The sequence below is a fragment of the Gymnoscopelus braueri genome, assembly GCF_963280865.1.
Source record: "Gymnoscopelus braueri genome assembly, chromosome: 15".
NCBI classification, from domain to species: domain Eukaryota; kingdom Metazoa; phylum Chordata; class Actinopteri; order Myctophiformes; family Myctophidae; genus Gymnoscopelus; species Gymnoscopelus braueri.
The window spans coordinates 40703255-40723562 of record NC_137620.1 but is presented as its reverse complement, the minus strand read 5'-3'; the positions used below and the strand labels follow the sequence as shown (position 1 = coordinate 40723562).

General features: G+C 40.5%; 1 protein-coding gene across 1 annotated transcript; it reads left to right on the top strand.

The window, feature by feature from the left end:
- Positions 1-972: 972 nt before the first annotated feature.
- LOC308101550 (E3 ubiquitin-protein ligase TRIM47-like) lies at positions 973-19984 on the top strand (the record flags this gene model as incomplete). Its single annotated transcript, XM_080450972.1, has 10 exons — positions 973-1025; positions 1280-1475; positions 2333-2413; positions 3922-3926; positions 14281-14548; positions 16897-17271; positions 18193-18288; positions 18772-19005; positions 19690-19789; positions 19980-19984. 10 exons carry the CDS (start codon positions 973-975, stop codon positions 19982-19984), a joined length of 1413 nt encoding a protein of 470 aa, XP_080307098.1.
- Positions 19985-20308: the final 324 nt, after the last annotated feature.

Genomic DNA, 20308 nt, shown 5'->3' with positions numbered 1-20308 from the left:
TGTTTTTCTCAATGTTTCCTGTCGACCACAGAAGGCAATAAAAACAACAATGTCTACGTCCTTTTGTCATAGTTATGATCATGTGTAAGTGATCTGAACATCAGTATCAGTCCGTTTTGTTCCATTCAGAGTTACAGACCGGTAACTCAACTCAACTCAAATCATATTCATAGTAGAGCACATTAAACATGACCAGAACAGGTCAACATTTGGACCCCTGGTTGTCCCCTGACCCCACGGTGAGAACTAGTATTTTTGTAATCTAAATAGTGTGTGTATTGTGTTAGTGTGTAGATAGCTGATCCCATGTGAGCATCTGGGTGTGAGGAAGCGCTCCTCTCTCACACAGAGAGACGTCTACTCCTCCTGCACCTCTCTGCTGCTCCTCATGCCCTCCTGGTGTCCACACACACACACTCACACTCTGAGCACATACACTGGCCCAAAGGAGCAGGTGAGAACACACGCAAGCACACACACACACACACGCACCAACAGGCATCGTCCGTAACCCTCGTCACTTCACTGTGGTTAAGTTTCCATCCAAATGGTGTGCATACTTTAAACACGTTTCCAAAAACTAAAATAGATCATGTGTATTTCCATCCACAACTGTATTCTGACAGTGCAACAAGATTGTATAATCAACTCCCTCTCTCTCTGTATCTCTGTATCTCTCTCTCTCTATCTATTTTTCTGTCTCTTTGTCTCTCTCTCTCTCTCTCTCTCTCTCTCTCTCTCTCTCTCTCTCTCACACACACACACACACACACACACACACACACACACACACACACACACACACACACACACACACACACACACACACACACACACACACACACACACACACACACACACACACACACACACACACACACACACACACACACACACACAGAGAGAGAGAGAGAGAGAGAGAGAGAGAGAGATGCAGACAGTGTTGGTTTCAGTCAAGGTTGTGAGTTTCCAATGGATGTGAATTACCCCTGGGACGCAAGACTGGCTGTATCGACTGCTAACAGGTTAGCATGGACTAGTTTGAATAGTTTAATTGAAGAACTCTACTAAGTTTTAGTAGAGTTCAGTTTAGCATTATACATTTTTCCTCCAATTTATTTTAGTTTTAGTTTAGTCCAATTGAGTCTAGATTAGTCCCTTCTAGCCTAATCTGGTTTGGATTAGTTTAAAGTTTTTCTAATTTGGTCTATTCAAGTCAAGTGTTTCATTAGTTCTTATAACAGCCTGGGTGTTCTGATCTGGCATGTCTCTTGTCCAGGGCGTGTCTCCTGTGGTCGGCTCCGTATGATGGCGTCTCCCCACCGTCTCAAAACGAGGAAGAGGAAGATGACGAGGAAGAAGAGAAGCGTGAAAGCGATGGAGAGAAACGAGAGAAGGGAGTGATGGAGAGGAGAGGAGAAGAAAACCACAAACCCCTCCCTCTGCTCAGACTCCGTCGCCAGGGACAACCACCGGCAACGCACACGCACAATACCAGCTCAACGTACACACACTGTACCAGGTAAACACACGCGCACACACACACACACACACACACACACACACACACACACACACACACACAAACACTACCAGCTCAACATCACTGCACATTATACCAGGTAAACACTCAGACATTGATTGATTGATTGATTGATGTTTTCATAGGAAGAAAAGCACATACATGGAGATATATTTGTACAATAATTATCGGAAGGATAAAACACTTTGGCACTTAGTGTGGCTCCAATGTAGTGCACACACACACACGCACACACACACACACACACACACACACACACACACACACACACACACACACACACAGGTTTTTCAGAAATGGATTTAGAAGGCATTTTTTAGAATGGGCCTCAGGTCTAAGACTTAGTACCATGATCTATGGAGTCGACTACCCCTCTAGACCAGTGGTTCTCAGACGTTTTAATCTCAAAGACCCCCATAACTCTGAGAGTGTACAAATGGAGCCAAATGGTCCATTTTGTTGTATTTGTACGCTTCAAGAGTAACAAACATGTAAGGGTCCATTTTAATTGTAGCCCCCTCAAGGAACCCTGAGGGTCCCTGGACCCCACTTTGTGAACCCCTGCTAGTTAACTTAAAATACATTTTCATTTAACCCCATTCTCTCTCTCTCTCTCTCTCTCTCTCTCTCTCTCTCTCTCTCTCTCTCTCTCTCTCTCTCAGAGCTGCTCCAGTCGTCTCCAGGTGATGACTTCACAGCGCCTTGGCATACCGTCACATGGTTCTAGAATGGCGGATGGCTCCATCCTGCCCACCCATCACCCCCCACCTGCCCGCCCATCCCCCCCAGGCCCGGAGCAGAGTGTTCGCTGTCATCCTGTACGCAGAGTTCCTGAAGGAGCTGGCGGCCATCGCCCAGGAGCACAGCGTAGTACCGGACCACTCAGCGCTTGAACCCCAAATTTCACTGTTCTGGGGGGAACGTTCACAAGAAATAGCTGATGTCCACGCTCATGATGCGTCAAAATGTGACGTGTTGTGAGCTTGGAGATCAGCTATTTCTGACAAAGAGATTTGGTGTAAAAGGAAACGAGAGTACAGTTGAAACTCAGGTCCGTTTCACTGTGTATATCGAGGGTTTAAGTGGTTCACCTGGTATTCTCCTGGTGTAATCACTAACAGGTTAGATCTGTCAGTGCCAGTAGTACATGAGGTCCTGGTAGGATAGAAAGCCAGCAGTACATGAGGTCCTGGTAGGACATAAAACCAGCAGTACTACTGGTAGGATAGAAAGCCAGCAGTACTAGAGGTCCTGGTAGGACATAAAACCAGCAGTACATGAGGTCCTCGTAGGATATAAAGCCAGCAGTACTAGAGGTCCTGGTAGGATAGAAAGCCAGCAGTACTAGAGGTCCTGGTAGGACATAAAACCAGCAGTACTAGAGGCCCTGGTAGGATATAAAGCCAGCAGTACATGAGGTCCTGGTAGGATATAAAGCCAGCAGTACATGAGGTCCTGGTAGGACATAAAACCAGCAGTACTAGAGGTCCTGGTAGGATATAAAGCCAGCAGTACTAGAGGTACTGTGGCAAAGAAACATTGCCAGGATAGATAAACTAGCTGTCTTGGGAATTGAACTTGTGAGATTTTCTGTTCTGGGCTGTCACCATAGAATCATCATCTAGCCATCAGCCCACAGTGGCCTTGTAAGCCATTTGTATTAATATGTTGTATTTTATAATGCAGTACCATTCATACATACCATAATGTCGCTATCGGGAAGAAACCAGCTATCTCCATTTTTCTACTTTTTTTTTTTTTTCATAAATCAGTGCTATTGAACACCCTTTGTGTCTGTGTGTGGGTTTTACAAATATTTAACCAATGAAAAGTATTAAAAAGTGCTTAAAGACTAAACCTCCTAAGTCCATTGTATCATCAAACTGTAGGTCAAACCACCTATCTGCTGTTTTTTCCATCATTGATTAGAATGACAGAAAGTCAGACGGAAAAACATGAATGGTCAAAAAACTCCACTTGAGCTGTATTTGGGTAAAGTGATGATTCTGCCCGACAGCACAGAAACCAGCTGTGTACATTTTACATACATTACAATACAGTACTCCTGTCATGACTTGACTGTGACAAACATATTTCCCTGTGTGATTATGAATATGTAGGGGAAGAAAACGGATTATTTCTATTGATAATAAATCATTTGTATATAAACGTAATGAGATTATTCTAATGATGCTTAATCTCTAAATATATTATTTTGTGACAGTGTGAATACCAGATTGGGACATTTTTGTATTTAACTGAATAGATTGTACAGTTTGATTACAAATCATATTTATAGCCTTATACAGTTTCCATACTGTTAGCTGATACATAAAGATGTTCCCTTAATTGTGTCTTGTGTCTCTTTGTGATTACAGTTGATGTTGATGACCCATAATTATAGTATTTTAGTCATGTTTAATTCTTGGTTATTATTACTCCATCAATCGTTCTGTTTTTGTTGCTTAATCATTTTAAATAACGGTCACCTTATTTTAACTGAAGCGTTTGTTGTTCCCTTCAGATTGTTGTGTTGACATCCGTCACATCTTAAATAAACAGCTTTTAAAAAGACGTTTCGTGTGTGTGTGTGTTTGGGGTGTGTTTGAATCATAGAGGTATAAGTGTTTAACCCTCTTTTTGGACAGACTGACTAAAAAGACTAAAAACTGCTGTTTGGACGCTATCTAGTGTGTCCATCAGCAGACACTATATCTGTCTGAGGATATGGGTGTAAAATGTATTTCAGATGTCACAGTGGAAAAGTGACGCATGTGCATACTCTCTATTGATTTTATCCCACTGTTAGGGTTGTTTTATATATTTTGTTTAAGACTTACAGTAGGGTGCCTTGCCCCACTGGAATACAGTGACTGATATGAATTAATAATATACTGGACCGTACGTAAAATGAAGAATACCTTGTGATGTCACTCATGTCAGTGACCAGGGGGTCCACAGCAAAATGGTATTATTAAATATGGCACTTTTATTGCTACGTTTAACTTTTTCATGTATCCTATGTAAGTAAAGCCCGATAAAAGTGTCAAACTCCCAAAATCCACCAGAATACTGGAAATTACATCTACTCTGTTAAAAATGTCCTGGGGGGGACCCCCAGCGTGGTCAAGAACCCCCCCCCTTGGAAAAATATCTCCTGTTGGAAGGGTCGTCGGGATCGGATCGGGAGTTGAACCCATTACATGTTGGCAAGCTGGATCACCAGTATATATGATATGCACCTGGACCGCTAGGCCAGCAGGGACCCCAAGATGATAAGTTTTGGGTAGGATCAGGACCCATAATTAGTCAACACAAATCTTGTATTGAGATCCACGGCCAAATACATTAATTCGGGGGTCCTTGATAATATATATAAAAAAATAAAAAGTTTGAGAACCACCGTACTACACTACACTATACAAAAAATACAGAATACTATTATTATATCAGTGGGGGGGAAATGCACTAATTGAGCAAATGTCAACATGAGACCAATATACTTGATAGTCATGTGACTCATGAATAATAATAATAATAATAATAATAATAATAATAATAATAATAATAATAATAATAATAATAATAATAATAATAAGGGTAATAATAATAATAATAATAATAATAATAATAATAATGATAATACCAGCTAACATCCCTGCCTTGTTGACATAATTATTTTAGCCTGCTTTACATTATGTTCTTTATGGTAGTTAGTTAATAACTATCATATTTGATTTATTGAAGTGAAGGAATGTATTCAACTATTTCTTTATGCATTTTGCAACGCACTACCCCCACTGTGCGCACAACCATATGACGTCCATACAACGTTACGTCCATACGCCGTCCGAGTCGGACCTCACTAGTTGCAAAAACACAGCAAAAAAGGGGAAACAGCGCCCCCTGCCACGTCGTATGGACGTCCATAACGGACGTCCAAACGACGTCCGAGTCGGACCTCACTCTGTCAGCTTACTTACTGACTGAGGTCCTGACTCAGACGTCGTTTGGGCGTCCGTTTTGGACGTCCATACGACGTCGCAGGGGGCGCTGTTTCCCCCTTTTTTTAAAACATGGCTTTTCCCAACCTGTAGCCTAAGTAACTCATGAAGACTATTATCTTCTGTATCTGTGATGCCAAAAATAAGGTCATTACAGTGAGGTGACAAAATCCAGCCCTGAAAATTTGTAGTCAATGCCAACGCAACAGTTATACAACAAATTATAAAGAACACTTAGTTGATTATTTATCTTATCTTTTGACATTGTGTAATCATACACTGACTGAGCTAGTGAGCCCAGTATTAACAGAGTATGATTCAAATGCCAAATGAGCAACCCAAGCAAGCACACTACATATATATGCTGGTTATTGGTTTAGTTAGTAAATAGATTTAGTGAGAAATTGTATTCTGTGGTGGACAGTGGTTCTCAAAGTGAGGTCCGGGGACCCCAGGGATCCTTGAGGGGGATAACTCTATGCCTGACATTTTACAAAATCAAAACAATCAAGTCAATGGTTGGTCAATCAAAAGAAACCATCCATTGGCTTTTGTACAAGAGTAGAGCCCTGTGGCCTACTTTACAGCAGGGAGAGATAATTGAATTAGATGGTTTTGAATTTCTTTATGTAAAATAACTGTGATTTGAACATGGAATCTCTGTGCTGAGAGTCTGAGCATTAGACCATTAGACCATCGCTCGCTCAGTGACTCACAGCAGATGTCTCCAAGTATTCTTGAAACATTCTCTTGTATGTTAGCCTTCAGTTAGTAAAGTTGCTGTTCAACCCCAGATTTGACTTCTAGTGCTTTTGAGTTGTTCTTTTGTATTTTAGCCTTCGAAAATTTAAAGCACTCCATCAACTGTTGGAGGACTGGGATTTGAACATGGAAACCCCAAGGTGAAAGCCTGACAATTAGACCATTACACCATCACTCACAACGCATTGCAACGTGTTGTGAGCTTGAAGATCTGCTATTCTATAATTAGGTTGGTAGGTATGGGTGGGGCCGGGGCGGGGTGGCTGGGACATACAGGCTATGGGACATTTGGACTGCTACACTCCTTGTAATAATAATAATAATAATAATAATATATGGACATGCAGTAATTGTCATCGGGATTCGGGACTCGAACACGCTGTCATGCTGGCATTGTAGCCTAGGGTGCCTGGACCACCACGCTGCAGCCCAGGCCTGAATGTCATGATTGACAGCTTTTCTTTCTCCCATAGTTTCACACAACAGAACAACAGTACATGGAAGCACAAATTCACAATACAAGGTGTACTAAACTGGAAGGCTCATAAAGCACTAAGCTTGTTTAAAATTAGATTCCCACGCACACTAATCATGATGTTACATCATTGAGTTCCTATACCGGGAGTCGAACCCGGGCCGCCTGGGTAATAACCAGGGGCCTGTTCCTCAAAAGGTGAATTAAAAAAGCCTGGCCTTAAGCCAAATCCAGGCTTGACAAAGTCGGGTCCGAAAAGCCTCGTTTATTCCGTTCCTGAGACGCCAAGCCAGGCTGAAAAGGAGCAACTTTGTCGAGCTAGGCTATGTCAAGCCAGGCTGTGTCCAGCCAGGATAATGAAGCCAGGCTGAATGGGCGGCGATTCGCCGACGACGTATTTCTATAAAAGACCATGAACTCGAGCGCAGATTCCTTGAACTTGACCAATCATGGCAGCGGGGAACAAAACTCGAGCAGCGTTTTTCTCTGTGGCCGAAGGAAACGCGACCACAATAAATAGATCCAGGGAGAAAGCGTGGCAAAGTATTGCAAGCACACACAGAGTGTGTGTGTGTGTGTGTGTGTGTGTGTGTGTGTGTGTGTGTGTGTGTGTGTGTGTGTGTGTGTGTGTGTGTGTGTGTGTGTGTGTGTGTGTGTGTGTGTGTGTGTGTGTGTGTGTGTGTGTGTGTGTGTGTGTGTGTGTGTGTGTGTGTGTCTGCTTTGTACCCTCAGGTGTTGTGTACAGAGGGTCTGTCTGAACGTTGTTACTGGGAAGTAGAGTGGAGTGGTGGAGGGGTTTGTATAGCAGTCTGTTATAAAGACATCAGCAGACAAACACGCTTTGGAGACGATGATAAATCCTGGTGTTTAGAGTGCTATGGTAAAAACTACAGTTTCAGACACAACAATGTTGAGACTTCAGTGTCAGGGCCTTTCTCCTACAGAGTGGGGGTGTACCTGGATCACAAGGCAGGTACTCTGTCCTTCTACAGTGTTTCTGACACAATGACCCTCCTACACACAGTTCAAACCACGTTCACACAACCTCTCTATCCAGGGATAATGCTTTGGTGCTATGGAGGTACAGCAGAGCTGTATAAGACATGGTAGACATGTTAAGAATACTGATGATGATGTTCAGTTGAAAACCAAATCATGTGTAAGAATGATGTGTACAGTATACTACACCATCATGATCAATCAATGCATTGTGTTCCGCTCATTGCATTTCTTTAATAAGCCTGCTGCAGACAATCATTATACAGTATGCCCTGTTATCTTGTTGATATTACTACAGAGCCCTCTGTCAGTCTGTGTAGATTGGTTCCCTACCTATGTTGAATGAACTTATTGTAAGTCGCTTTGGATAAAAGCGTCTGCTAAATGACTGTAATGTAATGTAATGTTATACTAAATGTAGTGGTTCTCAAACTGTGGGTCTGCACATTTCTAAAGTGACAATTTAAGGACTTTTAAGACCTATTGAATACCTCTAAAATATTTAAATAAAACATGGCATTACTGCGTCAAAAGTAATCAACAAACTATACTATAAAAACTGGTGAAACATTGGCCAAATATTACCTGACCTAGAGACAGAAAATGTGAAAATAGCTGATCTACAAGCTCACAACGCCTTGCAACGCGAGGCTTTGTGAGCTTGTAGATCTGCTATTTTCACAATATCAATGGAGTTACACTAAATGTAATGCTTCCACTCCTGCAATTCCAAGTGCTTGTCAGGTTGGGTGGTCCCCTGTTCAAATATGATTCTTTTCAGGGGTCCCCAGTTCAAATATTATTTTTGGCGGGTCCCCAGTTCAAATATAATTTTGGGGGGTCCCCAGTTCAAATATTATTTTGGGGGGTCCCCAGTTCAAATATTATTTTGGGGGGTCCCCAGTTCAAATAGGATTATTCTGGGAGGTCGCGGCCTGAAAAGTTTGAGAACCACTGGTGTAATGTCTTACTCCTCAATGTGTCAATAGGGTATTGTGTGTCAACGGTTATTCGATTTAATCATTTATAAAAATATGTGTGTAAAAGTCAAACTTGTGTCTATGCTACATTGTTCCCTGCACAATGATAATAATTAAATATTATACATAGTGTAAATATAATGCTGAGTTTACTTTTATCCACTTTCTATGTTTTACTAATTGAACACTTAAACAATTTAGCCAGTAATCTTCAATACATGTTCTATATACATGTAATTACTTTCCATCAGAGGCTTCCACACATAGATTCATAATGAATGACATCATTGACATGCCATATCATCATAACTCATTAACGTTGGATTACAACTGGACTTTGTATCATTTATTACTTATTTTCCCGTTGCACAATGATGAATGAACTGTCTCTTTTCTTCAGTCAGTTTATTAGAACTTCTTCAGCAAAATAGAAGATGTTTTCAAGTTCACATAACTTTCTCAATAGTACAATAGACCAGTGGTGTAAAGTAACTAAGTACATCTACTCAAGCACTGTACTTAAGTACAATTCAGAGTTATTTTTACTTTACTGTAGTACTTCCCCTTTTTAACATTTTATTGGACAGAAATGTAAAAACAGCACGAGTACAGTCAAACACTTTGTCTAAAAGGATAACACCACAAAAGTCCTTGCAGTCTTGTTTCCACTGTGGTCCTAGGTACTGGGGGCATTGACCCTTTGACCATCTTAAAACTGCTTCCCATCACTCACCTCTGAGATGTAGTGGAGAATTAATAGTCACTAAGTCAGTCAATAGGCTGTTGTTTATCTATAACCCCCCAGTCGTTCTCAACCTGTTCAGGCTGTGACCCCCAAAAATAATCATAATTGAACTGGTAACAGACTGTACAATGAAAGATTTTAGGCCTTTAAATCGGTTAATTTAGCAAAGTGTTAAAACTGCACATTACAAAATACGGTAGCTGATCTGCAGTGAAGCTATTTTCGCTATTTTAAAATGGTTTTCAAAATAAAAAATAAGATAAGTCATAAGACGGCTTGCAAAATAGGGAATATGTTTGATAAAGTGAGTGATACAGACAGCACAGGTGTAAAAAAAAATAAGATAGGAGTGTCCGCTGGCCTGGCGGTCCAGGCGCATCTCTCCCCATTTCCTGTCAGCCTACTATCCTATCAATAAAGGCAGAAAAAGTTCCCAAAAATATCTTTAAAAAATAAATAAAAATACTTGACCCTATTATAAATTAGTCTATCGTGTCTGTCAAATTCATGCAGTTTTAACATAATTCACCACTATGTATTTCAAGTTTCAATTCAAAAATCCAATGTGTGGCCCTTCACTCACTTTATCAAAGTCAGTTTGGCCCCCCATAGATTTTTTTTTGCACCCCTGTTTTTTATGTCCAGTGAAGTCGAGACCTACAAAACCAAAACATCTGGGGGAAAATGATTGTTTTTCTAAAAACATCATTCAATCATAATATCTCAGAATGTGACATATTATGCATGCACAGTAGACTAATGACTATATTTCAGAAACTGATTCCCTGGGAAATACATATTTAAAAATTATGGCAGACGCATATCATGTTTATTAACCACTTAAACCTCATATGGGTAACCAGAGTCCCTCAGGGACTGTTTTGGGTTATTGTGGGGAAAGCTTTTGCTGAAAATAGCCGATCGACAAGCTCACAACGCGTCGCAGCACAACGCGTTGTGAGCTTGTCGATCGGCTATTTTCTGTGACCACAATACGGATGCTGGGGTTTTTAAGTGGTTAAAAACAATATTGAATATAGAAGTCCTAAGTACATTGGCTGTATCATTTTGTTTTGTTTATTTAGTCACAAGCTCTCTAATGCTTTTCATCAGTTCATCAGACAGATTAAAGGGCCACTTCCCTGATTTTGAACCCAAATCCTGTTTTCATGAAGTGGAGGACAAAATAAAGATGATTTGGCAGCGCTTCTATGTTTTTATTTTGAATTTGGAATGTTTACTCTTTGACATCACAGGGTGAACCTTAGTTCCTCCTATAGACTACTTGGACTACAGTGTTTCCTGTAAACTGTAGTTCCAGTCGGAACTATACTAATATCAGCTGGAGTCCTGTGTGACTACATCTTCTCATGTGTGTACGCTCCAAGAACACATGCCTCCCGGAAGCAGACCTCAAAGAGAGAGTGATTAAAATTAAAATAAAAGCTCAATATAACCCAAATGAACTTCCTGTATTAGCCTGTTTTTGTCCAACTTTACCCAACAGTCAACATGCATGTGTGTGTTTTTACTTTAGTGAGGGAGCCCTGGCTAGGAGTGGTTTTGGAAGGGAGGTGTGCTAGTTGCTGCTGCTAGTTGCTGCTGCTAGTTGCTGCTTCTAGTTGCTGCTCTAGTTGCTGCTGCTAGTTGCTGCTAGTTGAAATATGAATGAATATACAATGGAAATCAATCCAGAGGAACACATACTTCTGTCCATTATTCTTTCCGTTCATAGGATGACAATTTCAAATATTAATCTCTTTCCCACCACAAATAGTGCTGCTGTCCCTATTTTGGCCATTAAACTAAAATATGATTTTTTTTTTGCTATGTTTAACAAAATGTGTTATTTTCACTACAGTGTCACATCACAAAGTAGGGCATTATTTATTTTAAGAAGAAAATCATAAAGTGTAAATATGGAGATAAAGGTTTTCTGCATAACAGCGACAATACAGTATTTTGATAGTTTGAATGTGAGCTTGAACAAGCCTAATTGTATCCAATAAAACATATTCATAATAAGATGTACTTTTCATGTCATAGTTCTTTTCAAGAGCAGCGGACCTCTATTGTTATTAACCAAGAGATTAATCAAACACTTTTCTGTTGGGTTGATAGTGTCCTCAAACTAAAAATATTTAGTTTGAGGTACATCATTATTATGCCTTTACTCTGATATTTGCTCAAGATTTTTTTTTTTCCATTTGTATTGACAGCAAAATCCTGCATGGCTATAAGCAAACGAATGGTGAACGCTGCCCCCTTGTGTCCAAAGTGAAACATAACCTGAATGTTTCAGGTTAACAAGATCTCATATAATGCAACTTTGCATTCACAGTATTATTTTTTTTAGATATTTTTTTTAGTTTTTTTCAGCATTCCACAAGTTTAACAAATACGTACATTCAATTCTCACTGGAAAAGATTGACACAGTGAGGCTTGGAAAGCAAAAGCTAATGATTATTATGAGGTCCTATTCAGAGGTCTGAGAGTGTTTTTAATGAATGGTTCCTTGTTTTCCTTCCAGAATACAGTAGCCTGCTTGCATAGTGCCTGTTGCTTTGCTGTGAAAGAACATGAGGTGTTGACCGTTCTGCTGTTGAACAGAGATTTACTATTGTGGTATATTGAAATAGCATAGTTCTAGAGAGAGATACCTGAGATGAACACACATAAGGGCTTACAGAGCCTGATTTGAGCCACATAATTAACAGGCCTCAAAACACTCATCCCCCACTGAATGCCACACACAGGAAACTCCGATGGTCAATGATTAACTGTGATCTAAAACAGCACATAGTGTTCGTACTTACATACATGTATCTATACATAATATCATATACCATTATACACTAATATACCAGTACCCATATTGTAATGCACTCACACTACAATGTAACCATGCACATTACTAATGAAGGCCTACTGCGTCAGCCTTCTAACTGATACTAGAAGGTTCTAGATTAGGTGCAGAAACCTCAAAGCCTTTTCACATGGAATAAAGGACCCATTCCATTGGGTATCCAGGGGCCAGTGCTCCTGGACCTTCTGACCTTAGTTGACCACTACATTGTCTTATCTAACTTATGTACAATGGATTCACACGCACCCACCCAAACTTAATTTAGCACACACACATTTACACACCGTCTTAGTATTTGTAACACACACACACACCTACGTGCACACTGAAGCACATCATTGCATGCCCACACACACATTGGATACACACTGTTTAGAGATCTGGATCTTAACACACACACCTCGTGCACACGCCTATAGAAAACAGGGTATAAATGTCTACCATGTGCTGAACTCTGTCTCTTTTCCTGCCGAAAGCTGCCATGTGATGTTAACTCTTGACTCTCCTTAAATAAAGTAACCAAGTAGAAGCCATGCCTGGACTCTTTCATTCATCTCAATAGAGGCAAATAGTTCCACAGATTAATGCACTTTACCACACTATATTCCATAATTACAGTACAAGATTATAGGCCTATATTTTGGTCTCTACACTTATGCTTTTCTATTCCATGTTAATGTAAACCAACAGCCAATGCCTAAAAGTGTGTATACTTTGAAACTTGTGTGTTCTGAGCTTTGTACATAACACAGCTATGAATTACTGTAGGAGAGGTTTTATAGCACACCATTTTTTTTTTACAGTGAAGTCAAGACAAAGAAATAACAAAGAAATCTGTGGGGAAAATATATTTTGTCCATCATTCAACCATAATATCTCAGAATGTGACATTATGCATGCGAATTAGACTAATAATGATTTCAAAATTATGGCAGAAGCATCATGCTTGTTAAAAACATATTGTACAACAATTACATTAACAGTATCAACTATGCTATGGGCTACACTTGATACTATAGGATGAAATGCAACTCAGAAGCAAATTTGAGCAAAATCCAGTTTGCTTCCAATGACAAGTGTACTGAACTATAGGTTACATGTTCATGTGTGTCCCCTGACAGTTAAAGCTGTTAAACCAAAGGTCCAGTCGACTGTACCACTGTCCTGTCCACTGAGGTCACAATACTGAATGGAATTCATTCATCATTCATTTTGACAATGCTGCTGGCATTTCTCTCACTTAATCAGCAGTAGGAACTTACTTAATCTTGTTTCCTGAAATAACACACAATGAATCATTCCATCAACACTTCAGGTACAACTCCAGCTGAACCTGAAGTAAGGGGACAAAAAAAAGCAGAAAAAATAGATGACAAGCAATGACAAAGCAGCAATAAGGCATCACTGAATTGGCCACCAGATGTCACCCGTGTATAATTTTCATGTTTCCCCTTTATTATGAGTTCACCTGTCTTGCCATGACATATTTGTAATCCTAGAGTTTATTAGAGTGTTTCACTATAATACTATATGTACTCACTGGAGAGAATATGGATCTAGTGAGAAAGTCTCGAGATATTTTACTAAAATACACATTTTCTGCCATACTCTTACCCAAATAAATACCCCCTATTATCTTGTAACCTTGTGTCACCACCACCAGGCTTTTACACATAGAGGGGAAATGATGGTGTAGTCAGAGAGTCCAGCTGTACAACGTTCAACCACAAGCTGAACCTGTTTGTGCTACACATTCACTGTCTCTTTAAAACCACTGCCTCCTGCAAACATCCAGGAAGTCCCTCCCTTTGCCTCATAGATGTCTTTGCCTCTCCTAGTTTTCTACAGAGGAAACGAAACCCAGATTCTCTTCAGAGTAAACCAAAGTGTTGTGTTTTTTCTCAGTGTGAGTGTGGTTGTCAGTCAAATGGCACAACAGCAGCAGCAACAACAACAGACATGTGATCTGGACCAGGACCAGTTCTGCTGCTGTTCTGTCTGTCTGGACCTTCTAAAGGAACCAGTGACTCTACAGTGTGGACACAGTTACTGTAGAAGCTGTATTGAGGGTTACTGGGACCAGTATGAGGAGACTGGAGTCTACAGCTGTCCCCAGTGCAGAGAGAGCTTCAGTCCCAGACCTGTTCTGAGGAAGAACACCTTGCTGGCTGAGGTGAGATGACCTTACAAGTTACAACCACACATTAAACTACATGTTCTGCTACACAAAACACCTTGTTGACTATTTTTGATTTTGATTTGGTTATACTATATGTTGGTTACTACACATTATGTTATGTATGTTGATAATGTCCAACATAATTATAATAATAGATAATAGATTAATAATAGATAATAGATTTTCTCTTCTAGATAAAGCATGTGTAAGAATGATGTGTACAGTATACTACACCATCATGATCAATCAATCCATTGTGTTCCGCTCATTACATTTCTTTACTAAGCCTGCTGCAGACAATCATTATACAGTATGCCCTGTTATCTTGTTGATATTACTACAGAGCCCTCTGTCAGTCAGTGTAGATTGGTTATACTGAATGTAGTGGTTCTCAAACTTTGCATCTGGATCCCCAGGAGGTCCCCAAATGATGATATTATGCTTAATGTGCAACATTGTTTTCTCACTCAACAGTAAACAAACCAACATACAGTATGTATAGTTTATACAGGGTATCTGTCCATTTTTAAAGTGACAATTTAAGGACTTTAAAGACCTTTTAAATACCTCTAAAATGAAAATTAAAACGTAGCATTACTGCGTCAAAAGTAATCAACAAACTACTTTTTTCTTCAAAATAAATGTGAGAACTGTGGCTGCAATCTCTATTGCAGAGTGTTATTTTGAAGAATGTTTATCCTTCTGTTTCTGTCTCTGTAAACGTTGTCTCCATGTTTAGATGATGTTTGATACAGGATGTGAAGATAGATGTTAAAATCTGACATGAAAGGACTGACTGTGTGTGTGTGTGTGTGTGTGTGTGTGTGTGTGTGTGTGTGTGTGTGTGTGTGTGTGTGTGTGTGTGTGTGTGTGTGTGTGTGTGTGTGTGTGTTTGACTATTAAAAACTATTTGTCTCTCCATCGCCCTCCAGGTGGCGCTGCAGAGCCGGCACCGGGCAAGTCCATCCATCACATGCGTCAGTTCCACTCCCACCATAACCTGCTGAGCTTGCCTCAGCCCCCCCCCCCCCTCGGACAGCAGCGGCAGCTCCTCCAGGCTCCAGGCCCCCGACTCGGAGCGCCAGCCCCAGGACGGGAGGCCCCCCATGGGCTCCACGCTGAGCTTCTCCCTGGTGGGCGGCGGGGGCTGCTCCACCGCCGAGAACAGCATCTGGATCAAGCAGGCGGCGCCCCAGGAGGAGGAGGAGAGCAAGCCCTCCTCCGCCGCCATCACCAACTTCTGGGACTTTTTCACCGGGAAGGGCTTGTCCGGGTCCGAGACCATCGTATTATGGAGAGGGAGAGGATGAAGGAAGAGAGAGAAAGAGGGAGAGGGGGAGAGAGAGAGTGTGCGTGCGTATGTGGTTGTGCACATGTGTGCACATGTATGTGTGTGTGTGTGTGTGTTTGTGTGTGTGTGTGTGTGTGTGTGTGTGTGTGTGTGTGTGTGTGCACGTGCGTGCGTGCATGCGCGTGTGTGCGTGCGTTGACTTGTGGAAATTAAATTGGGAACTGAGTGAAGTTTCTCTTCACTTATAATCTATAAGTGAAGAGAAAGACAAAAAGGAAGGAGAAGGAAAAGTCTAACATTTGCCCTCAGAAACATTATATTAACCACATGAACCCTAGCGTCCCCTTTCTGGGCATGTCGTAAAAAGCTGATCTACAAGTTCACAGCGTGTCTGTAGAATAATCTATTATTATGATGTAACGGTGGCGTTTGTATTACCTGCACATGTGGCCTTCTAGCCGCTAGAACTAAATATCCTTCTGAAAATAAGATACAGGAAGGCGCTAGAATCTAGCGCCTTCCTGTATCTTATTTTCAGAAGGATATTTAGTCATAATAATAAGTACAAATATATACAATTCTAAAAACTACAGCTCTGACCTAGAGTGTTGAAATCAGGGGACTTTGCACATGTCACATGAGAGTCACATGAGAGTGTTGAGAGGGTTGATTGATTAGGTCAGATAAGGAGCTGGGGTACAGTGGCCATTGTTATAGAATAGTGCTAAAGCCTGTGTTTCCAATACACAAGTCACATGATTAATCAACGGAAGGTTTCACCCACATGGGTAGACCAACCCATATAAATAGAGTGGATGCTTGCTGAACAGGAGTGTGTTCTGCATGCATCAGTGTTACTTGTGACCAGGGTGTTATTGCTGTGTTTGTCATTTTCCATTATGAGCGCCGAGGGACTGACGGTAAGAATTTAGAGCGTGTTTACACAGCGATAAATGTTTATATTTCTGATATGTTTTATAGTTGTGTGTGTGAATATCTCATGTCAGTAAGTCGTTGTGTTGTTGTTTGTGTTACCTCTTTTTACTTCCAGGGTGTGATGAAGCTGAGCAGTACAGGAGGTCAGCAGCCTTCTGCCTCTGCTGCTCTGCTGTACGCCGGTCCAGCAGACGTGGCCTGTGATTTCTGCACCGGAGCCAGACCTCACAAAGCTCTCATGTCTTGTCTGGTGTGTCTGGTCTCTTGCTGTGAGACTCACCTCCAGCCTCACTACAATGTTCCTGCGTTGAAGAAGCACAAGCTGGTCCCAGCCACCAACAAACTGCAGGAGAAGATGTGCTCCAGTCATGACAAGCTGATGGAGGTGTTCTGTCGCACAGACCACCAGTGTATCTGCTATCTGTGCACCATGTATGAACATAAGGGCCATGACACGGTGTCAGCTGCTGCAGAGAAGGCAGAGAAACAGGTAGGACCACGATCACTTGAAGATAAATCATAAGAGAGATCATGTTTTAAATATAGAAGCAGAACTAAATGATCATGTCAGAGACATTAAAAGCGCAAACCAGGGTGTTGTACAATAACAAGTATTAAAGGATGAAGTACACTCCTTTTGGACCCAATGAAAAACAGACGCAATTGATCACTTTTCATAATGGTAACCCATTAAATCTGGGAATGCATCTGTGTCATTTTAGATTTCTTTGGCTATTCAAAAATAGCAGATACACATGCTCATAGCGTGGCACCGAGTGCAGCGCTATGAGCTTGTAGATCTGCTCATTTTGAAAAATCGTGAAGATTTGTGCAAATCATTGAATACATATTTCTTAAAGCGAACATTTGTAACTGTCAAATGTCTCAACAAATGTCTTAATTATCTGAAAAACTATCGTTGCTATATCAGTGGCACTCAAACCTTTTCTTGTCAAGGACTCCCCAAAATGTTGTTTTAGGCCGCCGATCCCCATCAAAATATGTTGTTCCAGGGACCCCCAGAAGCAAAGATTTGAGTTAAACATGTTGTTTCCAAAAATGTATTCAAAGATTTGTACAAATGTTAAAGATTTTTCTAAAATAGCAGATCTACAAGCTTGTAGATCTGCTTTTTTTTTAATAGCCAAGTTATAAAAATAATTGTTATAGCTAAAATCTAAAATGAACAGATGTGTTCCCAGATTGAATGAGTTAATTCATCTTGCCCCTGCAAAAGTGTATTTTGAGGAAGTTACAAAGTTGATTTAAGATGATGTGTGGATCCAAATCTCACTTGTTTTGACCTCGTATCCTGTATGAGTTCTCTTTCTCCTGATTGGATAGAATTGGTATCCCGACTTGAAAATGTGCTTTGTTTACAAGCCAAACTGTCTCTTCCTGTTTCTTGCAGAAACAGCTGGTGACAATGCAGGAGGAAGTCCAGCAGAAGATCCAGGAGAAAAAGAAGGAGCTGAAAGACCTGAGACGGGTCATGGAGGCCCTGAACGTGAGCTGATGTTATGATAATAGTTCTTGTTCTTGTGTTTACTGTGATGCTACTGTATATGGATGAGACAGTGCCTTGTGTCATCAGAAGCACTAAAGAAGTGGTTCTCAAGCCTTTTCATGTCAAGGACCCCCAATTAATATGTATTTGGCTGCAGACCCACATTTGAAAATATGTATGTGCCAGCAATCCACATATAAGATTTGTGTTGTTAAAATGTTACAAAGTTATTCAAATGTTTTCACATTCTATCAAGATGTTCTTGAAAATAGCAGATCTACAAGCTCACAACGCGTCACGACGACGAATGTGTTGTGAATTTGTAGAATCTTAGGCTATTGTTTTGGTTGGTTAAACATATGTTATGTTGTGACTGAATGTATTCCCCACAAAGTTCTACACTTACATGAGAACTTATAACCAAGAGTTTCTTTCTTCCTTTCGGCGTGTGCGCGTGTGCGTTTGTGTGTGTGTGTGAAGCAGAGCTCTGCAGAAGCAGCAGTGGAGGCCAGTGACAGGATCTTCAGTGAGATGATGGTCTCCATTGAGAGAAGACGCAGTGAGCTTAAAGAACTGATCAGAGATCAGCAGCAGACTGCAGTGGCTCAGACTGAGGCTCTCCTGAGGCAGCTGGAGGACCACATGGAGCAGCTGGAGAGGAGACATGCTGACCTGGAGGAGCTGTCCAACACTGATGACATCATCACTTTCATTCAGGTTCCACACATGGCATTTTACTGTTTGGTTTTGACTCATTTAGGAGAAATCAGCTTCATATTTCATCTCTTTCATCTCATTCCATCATGTCATATTATCATGACATCATAGTATATTACATAACATGACATTATTAATGCTGGTAGTTACTAATACTAATATAGTTGCTAGATACAGTAGTTGTAGAGTACAGACCACAATAATATTGTCAGAATTAGGCCTGTCACAATTATTACATAATTGCCTAATCACAATTATTTGAGATAATCACAATTATTTTCCACAATTGTCATAATTGTAAGCATTTTCCAAAAATAGCAGATCTACAAGATCAGCTTCTGAGCTTGTAGATTGTAGATTGTCTATTTCCACTATTTTGTCAAATATTTTGAAAGTATAAAATTATTCAATATCTGCCCTGTACAATTTGTGTTCATAGATTGGAACGGAAATGTATATTTTTTATTTATATATTCAATACCAAAAACACAATCACATTGTTAATCGCAATTATTTGCATGAGAATTAGAGAAAAATTAAATCATCATTTGTGTGCGTGTGGCCGTGTGCGTGTGCGTGCGCGCGCGTGTGTGTGTGTGTGTTTGGTCAATGTACCAATTTATTGATCTCTTGGTTTAATGATCTTCCATCCCTGTCTATACTGGTTTACTTGTCTCTCTCCAGAGTTTCCAGTCTCTCTCCAGTTCCAGTGGATCTCCAGTCTCACCCAGTGTGGTCATCTGTCCTGTGAATTCCTTCACAGATGTGATTGATGTGGTGTCTGGTCTGAGAGACCAACTAGACAACATCCTGAAGACAACTTGGCCAGAGATATCAAAGAGAGGTGAGATTTAAATGTGTTTCTTGTTTTTCTAACCAGCCATCATAGTGAACATGGATTGATGAAGTCAGAAGGCAACTGGAGATATTTGAACTGGAGCAGACTGATGGTACACAGGTTGGCTGTCTGTCAGATTGAACAGTAACATTGAAGAATTTAAGCAAGAATATTCCTCAAAGGAAAGTTTAGGGTCAGATTTAAATGTCTTTATTGTGTTTTAACCGGCCCCTATACTGTACAGTACATTTGTAAGTGTTGAAACAGTTTGTACAGGTGGAAGTATGTCTGGGAAGGCTACTAAAGCCTGTAGTATGGCGGGCAGTAGATTAGTGTGACCTGTGTTTCATGTCACCCGCTACAGTATATAAATGCACCATTTAATATTCATTATAATTTATTATCATTTTTATTATATTTTCGTTCTTAATAAATGATCTTGAGGAGTTCTCTCTCCTGATTGAA